At 42.7% G+C, this 18,465-nt stretch overlaps 1 protein-coding gene across 1 annotated transcript in view; it reads left to right on the top strand.

The window, feature by feature from the left end:
• Positions 1–361: 361 nt before the first annotated feature.
• The window catches only part of LOC127092307 (uncharacterized), a 98,325-nt gene continuing 80,221 nt past the window's right edge, over positions 362–18,465 (top strand). The window contains exon 1 of the mRNA XM_051031149.1: positions 362–1,331. Within this exon, the coding sequence (XP_050887106.1) occupies positions 419–1,331 (913 nt within the window). The 5' untranslated portion in view covers positions 362–418. The remainder of the gene's footprint in view (positions 1,332–18,465) is intronic.

The raw sequence follows: 18,465 nt of genomic DNA, 5'->3' as shown, positions 1-18,465 counted from the left end.
AGGATGCTGGTCCGACGTGTTTTAATTGTGGCGAGAAAGGTCATATCAGTTCGCAGTGCTCGAAACCGAAGAAGGCGGCTACTGCAGCTCATACTACTGGTAGGGTGTTTGCTCTGAGTGGGGCTGAAGCTCCTAAAGAAGATAATCTGATTAAAGGTACTTGCTTGATTAATAATGTTGAATTGCTTGCTATTGTTGACACTGGTGCTACTCATTCGTTCATTTCGTATGAGTGTGCGACCAGGATTGGTGTGATTATGTCGTCCCTAGGCGGAAGTATGGTGATAGATACTCCTGCTAATGGTTCTGTGAAGACTTCTGTTGTTTGTCGAGGTTGTCATCTGACGATCTTCGAGAGAGAGAGTTCGTGGTTGATTTGGTGTGCTTACCCTTGCACCAAATTGATATTATTCTGGGAATGAATTGGCTAGGATTCTATGGCGTGTTCATCGACTGCTATAGGAAGACGGTGCGGTTCTCTGAAGTTGGTGAGAATGATGAGGCAAGATTTCTATCTGCTAGGCAGATAGGGGATTTTGTGAAAGATGAAGCTCAGGTATTCGCTTTATTTGCGTCTCTACAAGCGGATAAGAAAGTAGTGAGTGTAGATTTGCCTGTTGTCTGTGAATTTCAGGATGTGTTTCCGGAGGATGTAAGTGATTTACCTCCAGAACGTGAAGTCGAATTTGCCATTGACTTAGTACCAGGTACGAGTCCAGTGTCGATGTCTCCTTATAGAATGTCGGCAACTGAATTAGTTGAACTGAAGAAGCAACTTGAAGAATTGCTTGAGAAGAAGTTTGTGCGTCCAAGTGTTTCTCCTTGGGGTGCACCAGTATTGTTAGTGAAGAAGAAAGAAGGTACGATGAGGTTGTGTGTCGATTATCGGCAGTTGAATAAGGTGACTATCAAGAATCGGTATCCATTGCCGAGGATTGATGATTTGATGGACCAGTTGGTTGGAGCCCATGTTTTCAGTAAGATTGATTTGCGATCGGGTTATCATCAGATCCGAGTGAAGTCAGATGATATTGCGAAGACTGCTTTCCGTACGAGGTATGGTCATTATGAATACACTGTGATGCCGTTCGGTGTATCTAATGCTCCAGGTGTGTTTATGGAATATATGAATCGTATATTCCATCCGTACCTTGATGATTTTGTTGTGGTGTTCATAGATGATATATTGATATATTCTAAGACGGAAGAAGAGCATGCAGGACATCTGAGAATTGTTTTGCAGGTGTTAAGAGAAAAGAAATTATATGCAAAGTTATCTAAATGTGAGTTCTGGTTGAAGGAAGTGAGTTTCCTTGGCCATGTGATTTCGAGTGGTGGGATCTCTGTTGATCCTGCTAAAGTTGATGCTGTATTACAGTGGGAGACTCCGAAGTCTGCTACTGAGATACGCAGTTTTCTGGGGTTAGCTGGTTATTATCGCAGATTTATTGAAGGCTTCTCTAAGTTGGCATTGCCGTTGACGCAGTTGACTAAGAAGGGTCAAGTGTATGTGTGGGATGCAGCTTGTGAAGCGAGTTTTGTTGAGTTGAAGAGGCGGTTGACCAGTGCTCCAGTGTTGATCTTGCCTAATCCTGGTGAGTCCTTCGTTGTTTATTGTGATGCTTCTTTGATGGGTCTTGGTGGTGTTTTGATGCAGAATGGTAAAGTTGTAGCTTATGCTTCTAGACAGTTGAGAGTTCATGAGAGGAATTATCCTACGCATGATCTAGAGCTTGCAGCTGTTGTATTTGTGTTGAAAATGTGGAGACATTATCTGTATGGTTCCAGATTCGAAGTGTTCAGTGATCACAAGAGTCTGAAGTATCTGTTTGATCAGAAAGAGTTAAATATGAGGCAGAGAAGGTGGTTAGAATTACTGAAGGATTTTGACTTCGAATTGAGTTATCATCCCGGTAAGGCTAATGTAGTTGCAGATGCGCTGAGTAGAAAGTCTCTACATATGTCTATGATGATGGTTCGGGAGCTTGAGTTAATTGAACAGTTCCGTGATATGAGTTTGGGTTGTGAAGTTTCCGCTGATAGTGTAAAGTTGGGTATGCTGAAGTTGACTAGTGGAATTCTGGAAGATATTCGGAATGGTCAGCAAGTTGATGTCGCTCTAGTTGATCATATTACTATGGTTAACCAGGGTAATGGTGGTAATTTTGAGATTGATGAGAATGGCATCCTGCGATTTAAAGGTAGAGTTTGTGTTCCCGAAGTGTCTGAATTGAAAAAGAGTATTCTTGAAGAGGGCCATAGGAGTGGATTGAGTATCCATCCAGGTGCAACTAAAATGTATCAAGATTTGAAGAAGTTGTTTTGGTGGGCGGGTATGAAAAGAGATGTTGCTAAGTTTGTGTATGCCTGTTTGACTTGTCAGAAGTCAAAGATTGAACATCAGAAACCGACAGGTATGATGCAACCTTTGAAGATTCCTGAATGGAAGTGGGATAGCATTTCCATGGATTTTGTGACGGGACTGCCGAGGACGGTGAAAGGTAATGATTCTATTTGGGTGATTGTGGATCGATTGACTAAGTCGGCGCATTTCTTGCCGATGAAGATTAATCACTCTTTAGAGAAGTTGGCAGAGTTGTATATTGAGGAGATAGTGAGGCTGCATGGTATTCCATCCAGTATTGTGTCTGATAGAGATCCCAGATTTACTTCTAGATTTTGGGAAAGTTTGCAGAAAGCGTTGGGGACTAAGTTGAGGTTGAGTTCAGCTTATCATCCTCAGACTGACGGTCAGACTGAAAGAACTATCCAATCATTGGAGGATTTGTTGAGAGCTTGTGTGTTGGAGCAGAGTGGTTCTTGGGATAGTTATTTGCCGTTGGTGGAGTTTACTTATAATAATAGTTTTCATGCTAGTATCGGTATGGCTCCATATGAAGCATTGTATGGTAGGAGGTGTAGAACTCCATTGTGTTGGTATGAGTCAGGTGAGAGTGTTGTACTCGGACCTGAGATTGTGCAGCAGACGACTGAAAAGGTTAAGATGATCCAGGAGAAGATGAAGATTTCTCAGAGTCGTCAGAAGAGTTATCATGATAAGAGGAGAAAAGCACTTGAGTTCCAAGAGGGAGATCATGTGTTCTTGAGAGTTACTCCGACGACAGGTGTGGGTAGAGCTTTAAAGTCTAAAAAGCTTACTCCGAGGTTTGTGGGTCCGTATCAGATTTTGAAGAGGGTTGGGGAAGTGGCGTATCGGATAGCTTTACCGCCGTCGCTTTCTAATCTGCATGACGTGTTTCATGTATCTCAGTTAAGAAAGTATATTGCGGATCCGTCGCATGTTGTTCAGTTGGATGATATCCAGGTGAGGGATAATTTGACTGTTGAGGTGTTGCCAATTCGGATAGATGACCGAGAAGAGAAGACCCTGAGAGGTAAGAAAATTGCTCTAGTGAAAGTTGTTTGGGGAGGTCCAGCTGGTGAGAGCTTGACTTGGGAGCGTGAAGATCAGATGAAGGAGTCGTATCCGGCTCTATTTGCTTGAGGTATGTTTTCGAGGACGAAAACTTCTAAAGTGGGGGAGAGTTGTAACACCCCGATTAAAATAAGAGAATTATTTAATTGAGTTAATAGTATTTTATTAATTTAATTAAATAAAGTTGAATTATTGGATTATTATTATTATTATTATTATAGATATTATTTATTTTAATAATAATTAAATAAATAATATAATTGGAATATGAAGAGTGGAAGGGTAAAAGTGGAATTGGGTAAAAGAGGCCAAAGGAGATAACTGAAGGTTTTCATTTTCACGTATTTTGCCTCAGAGTCAGAAAAGGGAGAAGCGCTGAAGAGAAAGAGAAGGAAGAGGAAAAGACCAAAGATTGCTCAGAGCTTCCTTCAATCCAAAGAGGTAAGGGGTCTGAACCTTATTAAACAATAATATGCGAGCAATTACATGATATAGGATTGGGTTGTTGATAAATTTGGGGAATTTAGGGAGATTGGGAAAGTTGTGGTTTTTGAGGGAAATTGTCCGATCTGTGAGTATGGTGGCGTTATATACATTGTAATCGAAGTATGTTGTGTATGTATGATTGTTAAATGTTGATATTGGGTTGTAGGCTTAGAAGCCGCGCGTCCACTGTTTCTGCGCTTAAAATCTTGTTTATGCACATAACATCCAAATGACGTTCGCCATTATGCCTTTGGCGCTCGCCATTTGGGCCTTTTCCAGAATAAGAGCGTTTAACGCTAAATGGCGTTCACCATTAGCCTAACGGCGTTCGCCATATCAGTTTGACAGACAGTTTTCAGAATAAGAGCGTTTAACGCTAAATGGCGTTCACCATTAGCCTAACGGCGTTCGCCATATCAGTTTGACAGACAGTTTTCAGAATAAGAGCGTTTAACGCTAAATGGCGTTCACCATTAGCCTAACGGCGTTCGCCATATCAGTTTGACAGACAGTTTTCAGAATAAGAGCGTTTAACGCTAAATGGCGTTCACCATTAGCCTAACGGCGTTCGCCATATCAGTTTGACAGACAGTTTTTCCAGAATAGGAGCGTTTAACGCTAATGGCGTTCACCATTAGCCTAACGGCGTTCGCCATATCAGTTTGACGGACAGCTTTCGCGTTTTAAACTCCCAGATGTGATATCGTTGTAATGTTGTTGTTGTTTTGTTGAGTTGTATGTCATGCTATTAATGATGATGATAACATGACTATATGATGTTGTTGTTGCTATGTTGATTATGATGCATGTTTGATGTGCATGCATTCATGAAAGGCCGATGCCTAGTGATGAACGGACTGAGTTCCAATGATGTTGTTGACTCCGGGCTTGTTGAGAGGCTTGGTTCCTTATGGGGAACTCGGATTCTATGGTGGTGAATCTGGGAGTAGTGATCCTGTAGTGGTCACAAAATGGGTATACCGAGTCGTGTTGAGTCATGCATGGGTGTGTGCATTGCAATTGATGTGTTGTTTTGTTGATATTCATGAGTTTGTTGATTATAATGATGATTGTGATGATCCGTGTTGACATATGTGCAAATTATTCATATTATATTCTGTCGTTATATTATTGTTTAATAATGTAATTCTCACCCCTTCTGCATGTGTTTATGTTCATCTATGATGAGCAATGTGCAGATAATGAGGAGTAGCTTTTGTTGAGGTGAAGAATAAGTGTAGAGTTATTCTACAGAGTCGAGTCAATGCTCTGGTCATGTGACACCGGGGTTATGGGATTCAATAGAGATTATATTATTATTTAAGTTGTGTATGAAGACTAAATTATTGACATGTTTTGTTGAAACATTTTTATAAATCGTTAATTGTGTTGTTGTCCGCTGCGAAGTTTTATTAAAATAAATGAAATATTTTTATGTTGTAAAGTGATGAGTGTTAAGTTGAATGAAATGTAAACTCTTCTACATGTTGTACTCTGATAAATTCTTTAAATAAGTCGTTTGGGTAGAAGGGTGTTACAGCTACAGCTGCCCCTATTCAATCAACTGGGAACCTGAACGGATGAGAGCAACGACTGTCAGACCTTCAAGGTAAACAGGGATTGAATACCAAAGAACCGTAGAAATTTGCACTCTGCGGGGATCCAGAAAAGAAAGTTCACCAAGGGCAACTTCAACTGGCATCTGATATTTATCACTGGACCAGACAAGACGTTTACCAACGACTTCCCCGGGGGATTTTGATTTTTATCAATGAAAAGATACAGCCAAACGTCAACGGACGAATGGGAAAAACTCGACGTTTATCGATACCAACGGAGAGGTGACCAGACATCAACGGATGAATGGGAGAAAAGAATAAAACTAGACGTCAACGGACGAATAGGAAAAACTCAACGTTTATCGATACCAACGGAGAGGTGACCAGACATCAACGGATGAATGGGAGAAAAGAATACAACTAGACGTCAACGGACGAATAGGAAAAACTCAACGTTTATCGATACCAACGGAGAGGTGACCAGACATCAACAGATGAATGGGAAGACTCGACCAGACATCAACGGATGCAAGGGAAAAACTCGACGTTTACCGACACCAACGGAGAGGTGACCAGACATCAACGGATGAATGGGAGAAAAGAATACAACTAGACGTCAACGGACGAATAGGAAAAACTCAACGTTTATCGATACCAACGGAGAGGTGACCAGACATCAACAGATGAATGGGAAGACTCGACCAGACATCAACGGATGCAAGGGAAAAACTCGACGTTTACCGACACCAACGGAGAGGTGACCAGACATCAACGGATGAATGGGAGAAAAGAATACAACTAGACGTCAACGGACGAATAGGAAAAACTCAACGTTTATCGATACCAACGGAGAGGTGACCAGACATCAACAGATGAATGGGAAGACTCGACCAGACGTCAACGGACGAACGGGAGAAGCTCGACGTTTATCGACACCAACGGAGAGGTGACCAGACATCAACGGATGAACTGGGAAGACTCGACCAGACGTCAACGGACGAATAGGAAAAACTCAACGTTTATCGATACCAACGGAGAGGTGACCAGACTTCAACAAATGAATGGGAAGACTCGACCAGACGTCAACGGACGAACTGGAGAAGCTCGACGTTTATCGACACCAACGGAGAGGTGACCAGACATCAACGGATGAACTGGGAAGACTCGACCAGACGTCAACGGACGAACGGGAGAAGCTCGACGTTTATCGACACCAACAGAGAGGTGACCAGACATCAACGGATGAACTGGGAAGACTCGACCAGACGTCAACGGACGAATGGGAGAAGCTCGACGTTTATCGACACCAACGGAGAGGTGACCAGACATCAACGGATGAACTGGGAAGACTCGACCAGACGTCAACGGACGAACGGGAGAAGCTCGACGTTTACCGACACCAACGGAGAGGTGACTAGACATCAACGGATGACCTGGAAAGACTCGACCAGACATCAACGGACGAACGGGAGAAGCTCGACGTTTATCGACACCAACGGAGAGGTGACCAGACATCAACGGATGACCTGGGAAAGGATACAATGTTTACCGACATCGAAAGATGATGCGTACAGAAGTGAAGCAAGACCAGACATTTACCGATGACTGGAGTGAGACTCGATATCTACCGACACCGAGACAATGGTGCGTACCGACACCAAAGAAAGAACACACACGGGTGCTAACATGACACTTACTGGTATCACAGGGATGACATCTACATATGTCAAGGCAAGGCTAAACACTTGCTGGGGATCTCATTGGGGAGCTCACTGGGGAGAGTCAACCTTGAATGCTGTCTGTCAAGCGCAACTGTAGCAAATGTGCCGTACAGATGTTGAACAATGATCCGCCTCTGCCGGGGATATGGTCTGATTAGGTTTAACACATGAATGCATATGTTTGAATTTTTCTATGGCGTAATGCTCCATATTGAATGGAAATGGTACGCGATTTGAGGATGCAATGATAACTACATGCAAGATGCAAATGATGAAAACTCCTGCTAGGGAGAAAACGGATCGCTCTGCTGAGCGCACACTTCTGACTAGATTCTCCAACTTTGTGGGGAGGTGCACTGCTGGGGGTGCTTTACTGATCTGATACACTGGGGACGGCGGAGGAACCAAGTCAACTCTGGGGAGACTCTGTCTGAGGAACACGCCAACTTCTCAACTGTGCTGGCGAATAGCATTGCTGCTGGAGAAAGGATAAATCCCACCGGGGACGACTTCGATGAATCCAATCCACTAGAGGACTTTCAACTGAATCCCATCCACTAGGAAACTCTGCTAGGGAAACAGCCAATGCTCACCTCTACTGGGGATAACTGCCAACCCACGAGCCGAATAAACTCTACTGGGGATAATCTTCACCGACCCTGATCCACTTGGGGAACTCGATGGGGGAAAACCATCAACATAAACCTCCGTTGAGACAACTACCCACTTCAAAATTGCTGGGGAAAACCTCCGCTGAGACAACTACCCACTTCAAAATTGTTGGGGAAACATTCACACCCTGCTGGGGGAAGGCACGACTATGCCGAGAATTACAGTACTTCGTACCTGACTGCTGAGGAACCAACTATTCACTGATACGTCCGCTGGGGATACGACAACTTTCAGATTCAGTGGGGACTGACCGTCTTCAGACTAGCTGGGGATATGGTCTGTGAACCTACTACCCGACTGCTGGGGAAGAACAATTCTAACAGCTTTCAGACTTGCTTGGGGAAATATTCACAACCCTAAAGGCACGATTATGCCGAGAATTACAGTACTTCGTACCTGACTGCTGAGGAACCAACTATTCACTGATATCTCCGCTGGGGATACGACAACCTTCAGGCTCGCTGAGGAGACACCGATCTCGAATCTGCTAGGGAGATAACACCCTCAAACCCACTAGGTATATACGGCCTATTTGACATGGAACGCCCATAGATTCGTCTAACCCTGGCATTTACCATCCAACCGTAGTGTCAACTTTCCACTTTTGAGAGACTCCCAGACTCATCCGGTCTTTTCTGATTCATCACCTAATATTCTCGTCTCTTCTTTTCTTCGAGACAACTGATTTCCTCAGATCCAGGCTAACTTTCTAATCTTCAGACTTTGAAGAGTCTTCTTGATTACCCTCTAGGATCGTCGTCGCAACTCTGTCACTGTTTTTTCACCGTTCGTCTATCCCTTGCCCCTGATTGGACTCTGCGGGGATCTTTTGCCAAAATGCCCATCACCACCTGCAAGTGAATGAAGATATCTAACAGCACCTGCACAAGAGATCGTTAGATAAAAGCGTGCCCCAGGCGTGCCAACATTTCAACACCTAGGTCACTCAACCTTCCGAATAAGATTTCCAGATTTCAATCTTATAAGCATGCATCGGAAGGGACCTCTATATTTCAAAATGCAACTATTCTTATAAAAAATAAACGGATGTTTTCGCAATCAAAGCGGTAATGAAGACAAAAACAAAATTATTTGACTAAACATGCATTTATTGACTAAAAAAAAAGGTGGCTCAGAACCGAGCAACACACAGGAAGCAATCCCTGAAAAGAGGTGATCGCACACAAAAGGAAAAATCTATCCTAATGGCAATGTGAAACCGTGATCTCATCGGGTTCCAACTCAGTTACACCCCATATGTCCTCAAGACTTTCAGCACTTTCTGTCTTCTGAACAAGACGCTTCCGATCGATCTCTGTCGGGGATTATCCATGATGTGTCCAAAGCACAGACGACCATGCTAGACGCAGTTGTTCGCTTCATTCCCTCTTTTTCCTGGACCGCCCTTTCGGGTTTTTAGTCCACCGGGATACCCTTTTTTGCCCAAGCCGCCCTTGTGGGGTTTTCGACTTGCCAGGTGTACGAATTCTTTTCATTCTTTATCCCTAACTTTTGCCCGAACCTTTTCCTTTTTTTTTTTGGTTCGCCGGGATGCCCATTTTTGCCTGGACTCTTTTATTCTTTTTGTCCAGCGGGTCAGTTTTACGAAGTATCTTTTAACTGCGTCCGCATTCACAAGGGATGGAGAATCCTCGTCATCCATGGTCGTCAACAACAAGGCTCCACCAGAGAAAACCTTCTTGACCACGAATGAACCTTCATAATTGTGTGTCCACTTGCCCCTATGATCGTTGAGGAGGAAGGATCCTTTTCAATACCAGCTCTCCCACGTGGTACGCACGAGGTCGCACTTTTCGGTCAACAACACGCTTCATTCACTGCGTACAACTGCCCCATGACAAGTAACTGCCAGCCTCTTTTCCTCAGTCAGGCTCAACGCGTCATACCGAGTCCTTATCCATTCAGCCTTCTCTAATTTCTCATCCATCAGGACTCTCCACAATGGGATCTAGACTTCAGTAGGTAATACCACTTCTATCCCATACACGAGCGAGCGCGGCGTTGCCCCAGTAGACGTACGCACCGAAGATCGATACCCAGGATACAAGCTTCGTACTCAGCCACCATTGTTGGTGCATTCAAATGTTATCCGGGCAACAAAAGGAATGTGGGATCTTTTCGGCGTAACCAAAACGGCACTAACTCATCCACATTAACCTCCCCCCATCAGACATCAGAATCCGTTCGGATTCAGGGTCAGGCCCCTCCTCCGGGATCGGTTCCTCACAATCTTTCGATTTGAGCACCTCGAGATGTCATCATCAGGGAACTCAAACTTCCTTGGTTGATAATCCTCAATGGGTTGCGGGGCGATGTAATCGGATAATACACTCCCCTCGATTGCTTTCTGAGAGGTATACTGAATATCGTATTCAGTCAACATCATTCGCCCTCTCGTAACCCGTCCGGTCCATGCTGACTTCCCAAACGTATACTTGATCAGGTCCATCTTGGAAATCCACAAAGTGGTATGAACCAACATATACTGTCTCAGTCGGCGAGCAGCCTATGCCAAAGTACATCAAGTTTTCTCGAGCAGTGAATGTATTGTTTCACAGTCGGTAAACTCTTTGCTAAGGTAAATTGCATGCTCTTTTCGACCAGACTCGTCATGCTGACACAATACGCACCTCATAGACCCATTGAGGGCTGTCAAGTACAGAATTAACGACCGTCTCTCCATAGGAGACATCAGAATCAGAGGTTCCTGCAACTTATTCTTTTTTCAATGCCCCTTGGCAATCATTATCCACCTGACCGTTTGCTTTTTTTTCCAACTTGAATATGGGTGCACATGTGGCTGTCAGATGAGATATGAACTGTGAAATGCAGTTCAATCTATCTAAGAAACCACGAACTTCCTTTTCTGTTCTCGGTTCAGGCATTTCTTTATATTGCTTTTTTCTTTTTCTTTTTTCTTTTCTTTCTTTTCTTTCTTTTTAGCAGGATCAACCTCGATTCCTCTTATCCGTTCACAATAAGCCTCAGCATTTTTCCGGACAGCACTCCACAAGTGCACTGATTCAGACTCAACCTCAGTCTGAGTTGTCTCGACCGGTCAAACAACTTGGCCAGATCCACCAGATGCCCCTCTTCTGTTTGGGACTTTGCTATCATGTCATCAACATAGAATTCAATTTCATGATGAATCATATCATGAAACAAAGTCACTCTGATACGTGGCACCGGCGTTCTGCTTCACTAGAGAACAGTCTTCTCTCAATGGTAGCTTGTGCACAACGACATCGGTATCCAACCCTGGCATATCCTTGTAACACCTCAAAATTTGCCCTCTTCTCTTGGGACTAGCTTAACATATTGCATATCATTTTTAGGTCATTAGGCATTGCATATTGCATATCATGTGGTTACATTGTGCAAGTCATCCTCACAAGTCTTGATCAGAAGATAAGAGGTCATGGTGCAAGCTAGGGTTTCATTGGACTGGTCATCAATCATCTGAGGATGTGGAGGTCCCAATTAGGGTTTTGTGATTCTCAAGGAGCTTGGTCTTCATATTGATGGAAATGATACATCATCATCATCATGGTCTTGTATTATCCAGAAGATTCAAGAAGATTGATCAGATACCTTGAGATTAGGGTTTTGACCATTGGTCAACCCTAATCAGTTGCATTGGGCCAATCAGGGCATGGCTAGGAGATGTGGTTTATGATGGATATGAGGATCATTTCATGATTTTATCGAGCTTATTGAGGCTAGGGTTTCACCCTTGGGCCATTTCATCAGAGGATTGGAGCTCAGATTGATCTATGCATTGCCAAATTCATCTATCAGTTGAAAAAGTCAACTGTGGTCAACTGTGCATGATTTTATGGATTTGGAGAAGGAAATGAGTTGGATACACTTCATTCATGTTGGAACAAGTGTTATTTGACAGTTCAAAGCTTAAGAATGGAGAAAATCAAGTCAGGACAAAAATTGCCAAAAATAGAAAGTGACTTGTAATAGAAGTTTCCAAAAATGGAAAGTTTTTGACCTCAAAATTACACGTCCAAGGAAGCTTCAAATGAAAATTTGTTCAACATGAAAGTTGTAGATCTTGTTCTCATCTTTCTAAAAAGTCCAAGAACATGAAATTCCCATGTATGGTTGGCAAGTTATGGTCCATTCAATTTCAAAAATGACCCATAATCAAAGTGGCATAACTTCCACATGGAGTGTCCAAATGGAGTGATCTTTTTATGTGCAAACTCCATTTGACATGTACTTTCATGGTGCATAATTGGAAATCATCAAAAATGGTCAATGCAAAAAGTCAAATTTCAAGTGTACAGTTAAAAGATCCAAGGGCAAAATGGTCCAACTTGAGAAATAATGAGAATTTTTGAGTGGGGATTTTTGCAACACCTCACAAATGCAATTTGAAAATTGTTGGAATGGTCATGACATGTCAAGGTTCATTATTTGAACAAGTCACTTTTGAAATGCAATTGAAAATTATACAATTTACCATGGCATAGTGAAAATCCAAATTACACATCCAATGGCCATGGGACAAGTTGCAACAGATCACACATGTCATTTTGAGAGTGTGTGAGCTGTCAAATGAGCTGTCATTGGCCTGTGGTGAAATGGCATTTTTGCCCTTGCTTTGAAAATGACATCTATGCTAATTACCTTGCATTTTGGTTAATTCATGATTAAGGATGTAATTAGTTGGAAGTATAAATTCTTAATTGTAACAAACTTCTGATCAGAATCACAATTCACAAGAAATTGCAACCTCTTTTCCCTCCAAATTCTCAAGAACTCAAGAACACTCATCAAGCAAAAGTGAATCAATCTCTTCCAATTCTCCATCAAATCACGATTTTCTTTTTGCTTCAATCTCCATTCATCTTCTTCTCCAACTGTTGCATCAATTCGTGGCCAAAAGGATCAAGATTCTCGACTGTCCATCTTTGGTGCATCCATGGCATTTTGCAAATTCTCTTACTAGAAGCAATTTCAACTGAACCTAACACCTCCAGTCAACATCCTGAAGCTCATACTCCATCTGTTTTGGACTTTTACGCGCAAAGGACACACGATTCAACACTGCCTTCGAATTAAGGTGAGATTTCGAATCTCATGATTTGATGAATTGTTGTATGCGTTTTGTAGTGTGTATGACATAGATTATCATGATGCTTTTAGTTTTAGAAATGGTGAATCATAGGATGAGTTATGTTGATTTTAAGATTTGAGAGCAAAACCTAATTGGATCGATCCGGATTATGTAGTGAGAATTAGACAAAATCGTGTGCATATTCGTGATCCTCTCACTAAGACCTTTCCAACGGTTATATGCATGATGATTTTCGTTGAGATTGAATGTTCTTGTGTTCTTGAACATTGCTGGAAAAACACGATGAAGATGAAGTGAATTCTGGAAATATTTCATAGTTTGATCCATCATATTGCCTTGCTAATTCGAAAATGTGTTTGGCGCCGAATCCAACCAATCGCGTGCCTCCATCTCATTTAATTGTACGCTGCGTTTTGGTCCAGGCAGTGATAATTACTGAAATGCCACTGAATCCATTTTAATTAAATAAAACACCTAAATAATTATTTCATTATTTAACAAAACTTTAGAAAATTCATTTCAAGTCCAAAATTAGTGAGGCTTTTTTTGATAGATCCCAAATTCTCTCTAGTTTTTTATAGGCATGGTTTCATAAGTTGTGCATGGAAAAATATTGACCTGGCCTATTGAACTTTGACTTGTGTGTATTTTTTACATGTTTTGCCATTTTCATTGTGAAATGCTCATACATTAAAAGAAATTCCTGAACTTTTTTGTGGTCATTCTAGACATGTTGATGGTGATTTACATATAAAGTTTGTGGTTTTTGGATACCTGAGGAGTGAGATATGATTTTATGAATCTAGGTGTGACAATTTGTGTCACACCTAGCTAGGTCAACTTCATGAATATTTTTGCCTGACCTATGATTGTTGGATTGGATTGAAATTTTGCATGGATGATCATTGATATGTTGAAATGTTATGTGAATTTTTCTGGATTTTTCCATGGCATTTTCAATTTGATTGATATTTTTCTTCTCTGTATGCTCATTGTGCAAGCTTGTATGGCACCTGTTTGTAAATCTCTTGTGAAATCCTCATATAGTATTGTATGGATGTGAAATTTGGTATGCTGGTTATAGACACCTTATAGGACATCATGCTTTTGGTCCTATTCATTTCTTAATTGTTTTCACTCTGTTATGAATTTTTGAAGTGGATGCTTGTGTTGATGCTATGAATTGGCTTGAATAATCTTGTCTGGATTTCTTGATTTTCATTGACCTAGTTCCTTTTGTCCAATTGAGCTGAAAATTGACATGCTATACCTTGAATATGTCCTGTTTAGGTGTGAATTATTTGAGGATTTTTAGAATTGTTTTGGTATGCTTTTGAGTGAAGTTATTCTGTTTGGACATTTGAGGTTCCATTTGACCTAGTTTGACTTGTTTTGGTCATGAAATGAATATGGTGAATGATATGAGCATGGGACCAATTGCATTTGCTTTTGAATTGTTTTAAGTTGATTTTGGATTGATATTGCTTGCTGTTTAGATTTTTTTCTCCCTTTTGGACCCTAGGCTTGGCCTAGTGGTCTAGTTTCTCACATTTGGTGTGGCTTTTCAGGATGAAATGCACAATGCTTAAGGAGATTGCTTCAAGGCAATTTGGATTGAGTTTGGTTGATGTTTATGAACTAACATGACTTTGTTTTGTAGGTTGTGAAGCTTGAGCTTGAGCTTATAGCTTGCCCTTGTGTGCATTAATTTGTGTTGTTTGTACAGATTGACTGATTAACATTTGCTGTTTATTGTTGTCTGTCTGAGTACTGATGATACTTGATTGATTTCAGGTACATTTAGTCGCTTACAGTTCTTTAAGAACTTGCTTGCTGTTGCTTGGTTTTTAAACCACTTGAGGTAGGACTTCTATACTTCATGTAGTCTGGAAGACCTGGCCTGTTACTTGGCCAGGCAACTGTCTGAAGTCCTCCTTAAGAGGCAATGTTTGTGGTTGTTTACATTTGTGCCAAGCAGGTAAAGACCTCTATGAGGAAATTGGTGGAAGCCAAGGGATATGCAATCTATCCCCCACTATTCTGTGAGTCGTCCCTCTGCTCACACGGCTGTGTGTTGATGCATTGGGACACAAACCCAAGATCCTGTGCTGTTGCACAATCGAGTCAGAGTCTTTGAGCGTAGAAGGGTCCCTCCATTCTGGACCCACGCTCCTTTGTCTGAAGCTCTCCCTGGTCAGGGATAAGAGCTGTGAAGTCTAATCTTCACTCACCTTTCATCTGCTTCACCTTAGCCTCGTAATGGCAAGGTTAAGAGCGAATACTACCCATGTACAGATGACTTGCTTCGGCAGTCAAACCCATTGTTTGAGCCTCACTTGATTGGTTATAGTGTGTGCTATGTGAATATTTGCTTGAAATGCTTGTTTTGATCTGTATGCTTGTATGCTTGCTTTCTTCCTGGATAGGATTAGCTTGCAGTTGCGCAAGTAGGTAGAAACCTGAACATAGGGTAATGATGCATGACAACACTAGGCTCGAGTCCAGCTCCCTGGTAGTGTGTCTTCCCTCGGTTTCTGGCTAGATTTTCTTTCCCTTGAGGGGGAACTACATCGCCCTGATCCTCATTCCAGACGAGGTATGTAGGCAGGAGACCGTGCGAGGTCTCTCCGGGCACTTTTTTTCTTTTTGTGTGTGTTTGATTGTTATCTTCTTGTGTGTTTGGTTCGGATGCCGACATAAATCCAGTGATTGGCAGTCGGACTCCACGTTTGCCTTCTGGTGTGTGTTTTGGTTCGGATGCTGATGTAAGTCCAGTGATTGGCATTAAGGCTCCATGTTTGCCTGTGATTGTGTTTGCTTGTTTGGCGTGCATAAGTCGAACTACAGTAGCTCTGATTCTTGCTCCAGACAAGATATGTAGGCATAGGATGCGACGTCCTATCGAGCTCCCTTCTCCTAACCCCACCTGTGTTCCCTGTGTGTGTGTGTGATGTTTAGCAACCTTTTCTTTATTTTAGAACGTGGATCCCGTCGAGTACGACGGACGTGAGGGGTGCTAATACCTTCCCCTTGCGTAACCGACTCCCTTACCCTTTCTCTTTGGTCGCGAGACCACTTCCTTTCCAGGTTTCTCTGAGCGTTCCCTTTCCCTACCTTGGGATAAATAACGCGCAGTGGCGGCTCTGTGTTGTGTTTTTATTTGAGTCCCGCCGGTTGTTTTTTCGCGGATGCGACAGCTGGCGACTCTGCTGGGGATCGTACATGATAGATGTCGACCTGTGCTGGTCCATCTTCCCTAAGCGAGTCCTTCCTAGCGTTTTAGGATAGTTTAGGTTGCTTGTGATGCTTGATTTATTGCATTTATTATTCTAACCAGTGTATATATTTGCATAAATATTTGCATGCATCATACTATCATGTTGCCGTCCTCTGTGCAGGTGGTTCCTCTGTTTTGGGGTGGGTGTTCTGAGTGGGGCTAAAACCCAGGCCCGAGTATACACCTAGGATTAGTGTGGTATCATGTTGCCTCTTTCATGTTAAGTCAATATGTGCCTGGCAGCATGATGTACCACAAGCCGGACGAGGTTCATTTGATAGTGCTTGCCTCTGTGGATATTCCACTTTGGTTGAGTTACTTCATCTGGACTATTGACTCTGGTGACCGATCATTTCCCGGATCTTTGGTTCAGACAATCTCAGGGGAGCTACAATGGCACACCCGAAAGGGCAAACCCATTGAGTATCTCTGCCCGATTGTCGAGACTATTATCCGCCTTAGGATGACCTGTTTAGAATTTACCTGTGAGGGGAGGGTGATTCTTTCAGATGCATGATCAGATGGTGACTTTAATGGTGACTTTTGGTTCCGTGGATCAGAGTCATATTTATCAGTCGGATTTATGATCATTTATTGCCGAGACGCCGGAGTGCTGTCCGAGTTATTTATCAGTGGGGATCCGTTTATTTCAGGATTCCCTGGGCCGATTCTGAGATCATTGTGGGTATCTGCTCAGAGTTTGTCAGATGATGATGATGATGTATCTGTCTTCCGTTTATTTCGGAATCCTTGAGTTGGATTTGTGGTTGCATATTCCTCAGATGGTTGTGATCAGTCCAAAGGTCAGAGGCTTCTGTACAGTTGATGATCAGATGACTTGGAGGATGGCCCATTGCCTTGCATTCATACATCATTCTCATTTTGCATTCATCTGCACCAAACCTACGTCTAGCCATATGGGGAGTGTTATGGATTGAGAATCTGGTTGAGAGACATCTGGATGTCAAAATGTTATTGGTGAGATATTATCTGTCTCGATGAAACCAGGATCGAAAGACAGAAGCTTCCTCATATGGATAGACGTTGCATTCATGCATATTAACCTGTTTGCTATTTTGCAGGAATCATTGCTCGTGCTCGTAGAACTGTACTTTTGCACTCAACTCGTCCTCACAGATACTTCACCAGACGCAATACTCCCAGACTAATGGATCTCCCAAACACAGATATCCTCGAGCTGAAAGATAAGATGACTGAGCTGATCAACATCATACAGGGTTTTGCAGTTGGTCAGAAAGCTTTGGCTGACAAAGTTGAGAAGCTCGAGCGAGCTTCAGCTGCTAACAGTGTTGTTAACCTGGATGGTGTCTCCAACCAGGGGCTCGGTGGATCCAGAGACGGTGAAAAAAGAGCAACCGTAGGTATGGTAAACAACAATGCTGGTGGACTTGGTGCTGCTACTGGTGGTGGGCCCGGTCTGGGGCATAATCTGAAGGATAATATGTTCCCTCCATTCTACGGGTTTGATGAGGACAGGGAGGAGGACCGAAAAGCTGATCAATTCTCCATGCACAATGAGCCATTCGGTCAATATGGTGTTCAACCACAAAGCAAAGAAATTCAGTTGCTGGCAGAGAAGGTAAGGGCTCTGGAAAGCCATGCTACTCCGGGGTTTGTCAACATGTCCAACATGGGGCTGGTTGAGGGGATTGTGATCCCGCAAAAGTTTAAAGCGCCCGTATTTGATAAGTATAATGGGAGTTCTTGCCCAGAGACTCACCTGCAAGCCTTTGTCCGCAAGATCTCGGCATACACTACAGATCAAAAGCTTTGGATGTACTTCTTCCAAGACAGTCTATCTGGAGGATCCTTGGAATGGTATACCAAGCTGAAGTCTTCTGATGTTAAGAGCTGGCAGGATCTTGGTGATGCGTTCTTTAAACAGTACCAATTCAATGCTGACATGGCTCCTAGTCATACCCAGCTGCAGGGTATGTCTCAGAAGTCAAGTGAAGGGTTTAAAGAATATGCTCAAAGGTGGAAGGAGTTGGCTGCCAGAGTGCAACCTCCACTGATGGACAGAGAAATGTCTGATCTCTTCATGGGTACCCTGCAGGGGGTTTTTGCTGAAAGAATGGTTGGATGCCCGGTGACTAACTTTGCAGACATTGTGGTGGCCGGAGAGAGAATTGAAAGTTGGCTGAAAATGGGAAAGATTCAAGGTAATGCTCCGTCATCAG

This window comes from Lathyrus oleraceus, chromosome 1 (assembly GCF_024323335.1).
Source record: "Lathyrus oleraceus cultivar Zhongwan6 chromosome 1, CAAS_Psat_ZW6_1.0, whole genome shotgun sequence".
NCBI lineage: Eukaryota > Viridiplantae > Streptophyta > Magnoliopsida > Fabales > Fabaceae > Lathyrus > Lathyrus oleraceus.
The sequence above is the reverse complement of the archived record's forward strand: the minus strand, read 5'-3'. Positions and strand labels throughout refer to the sequence as shown.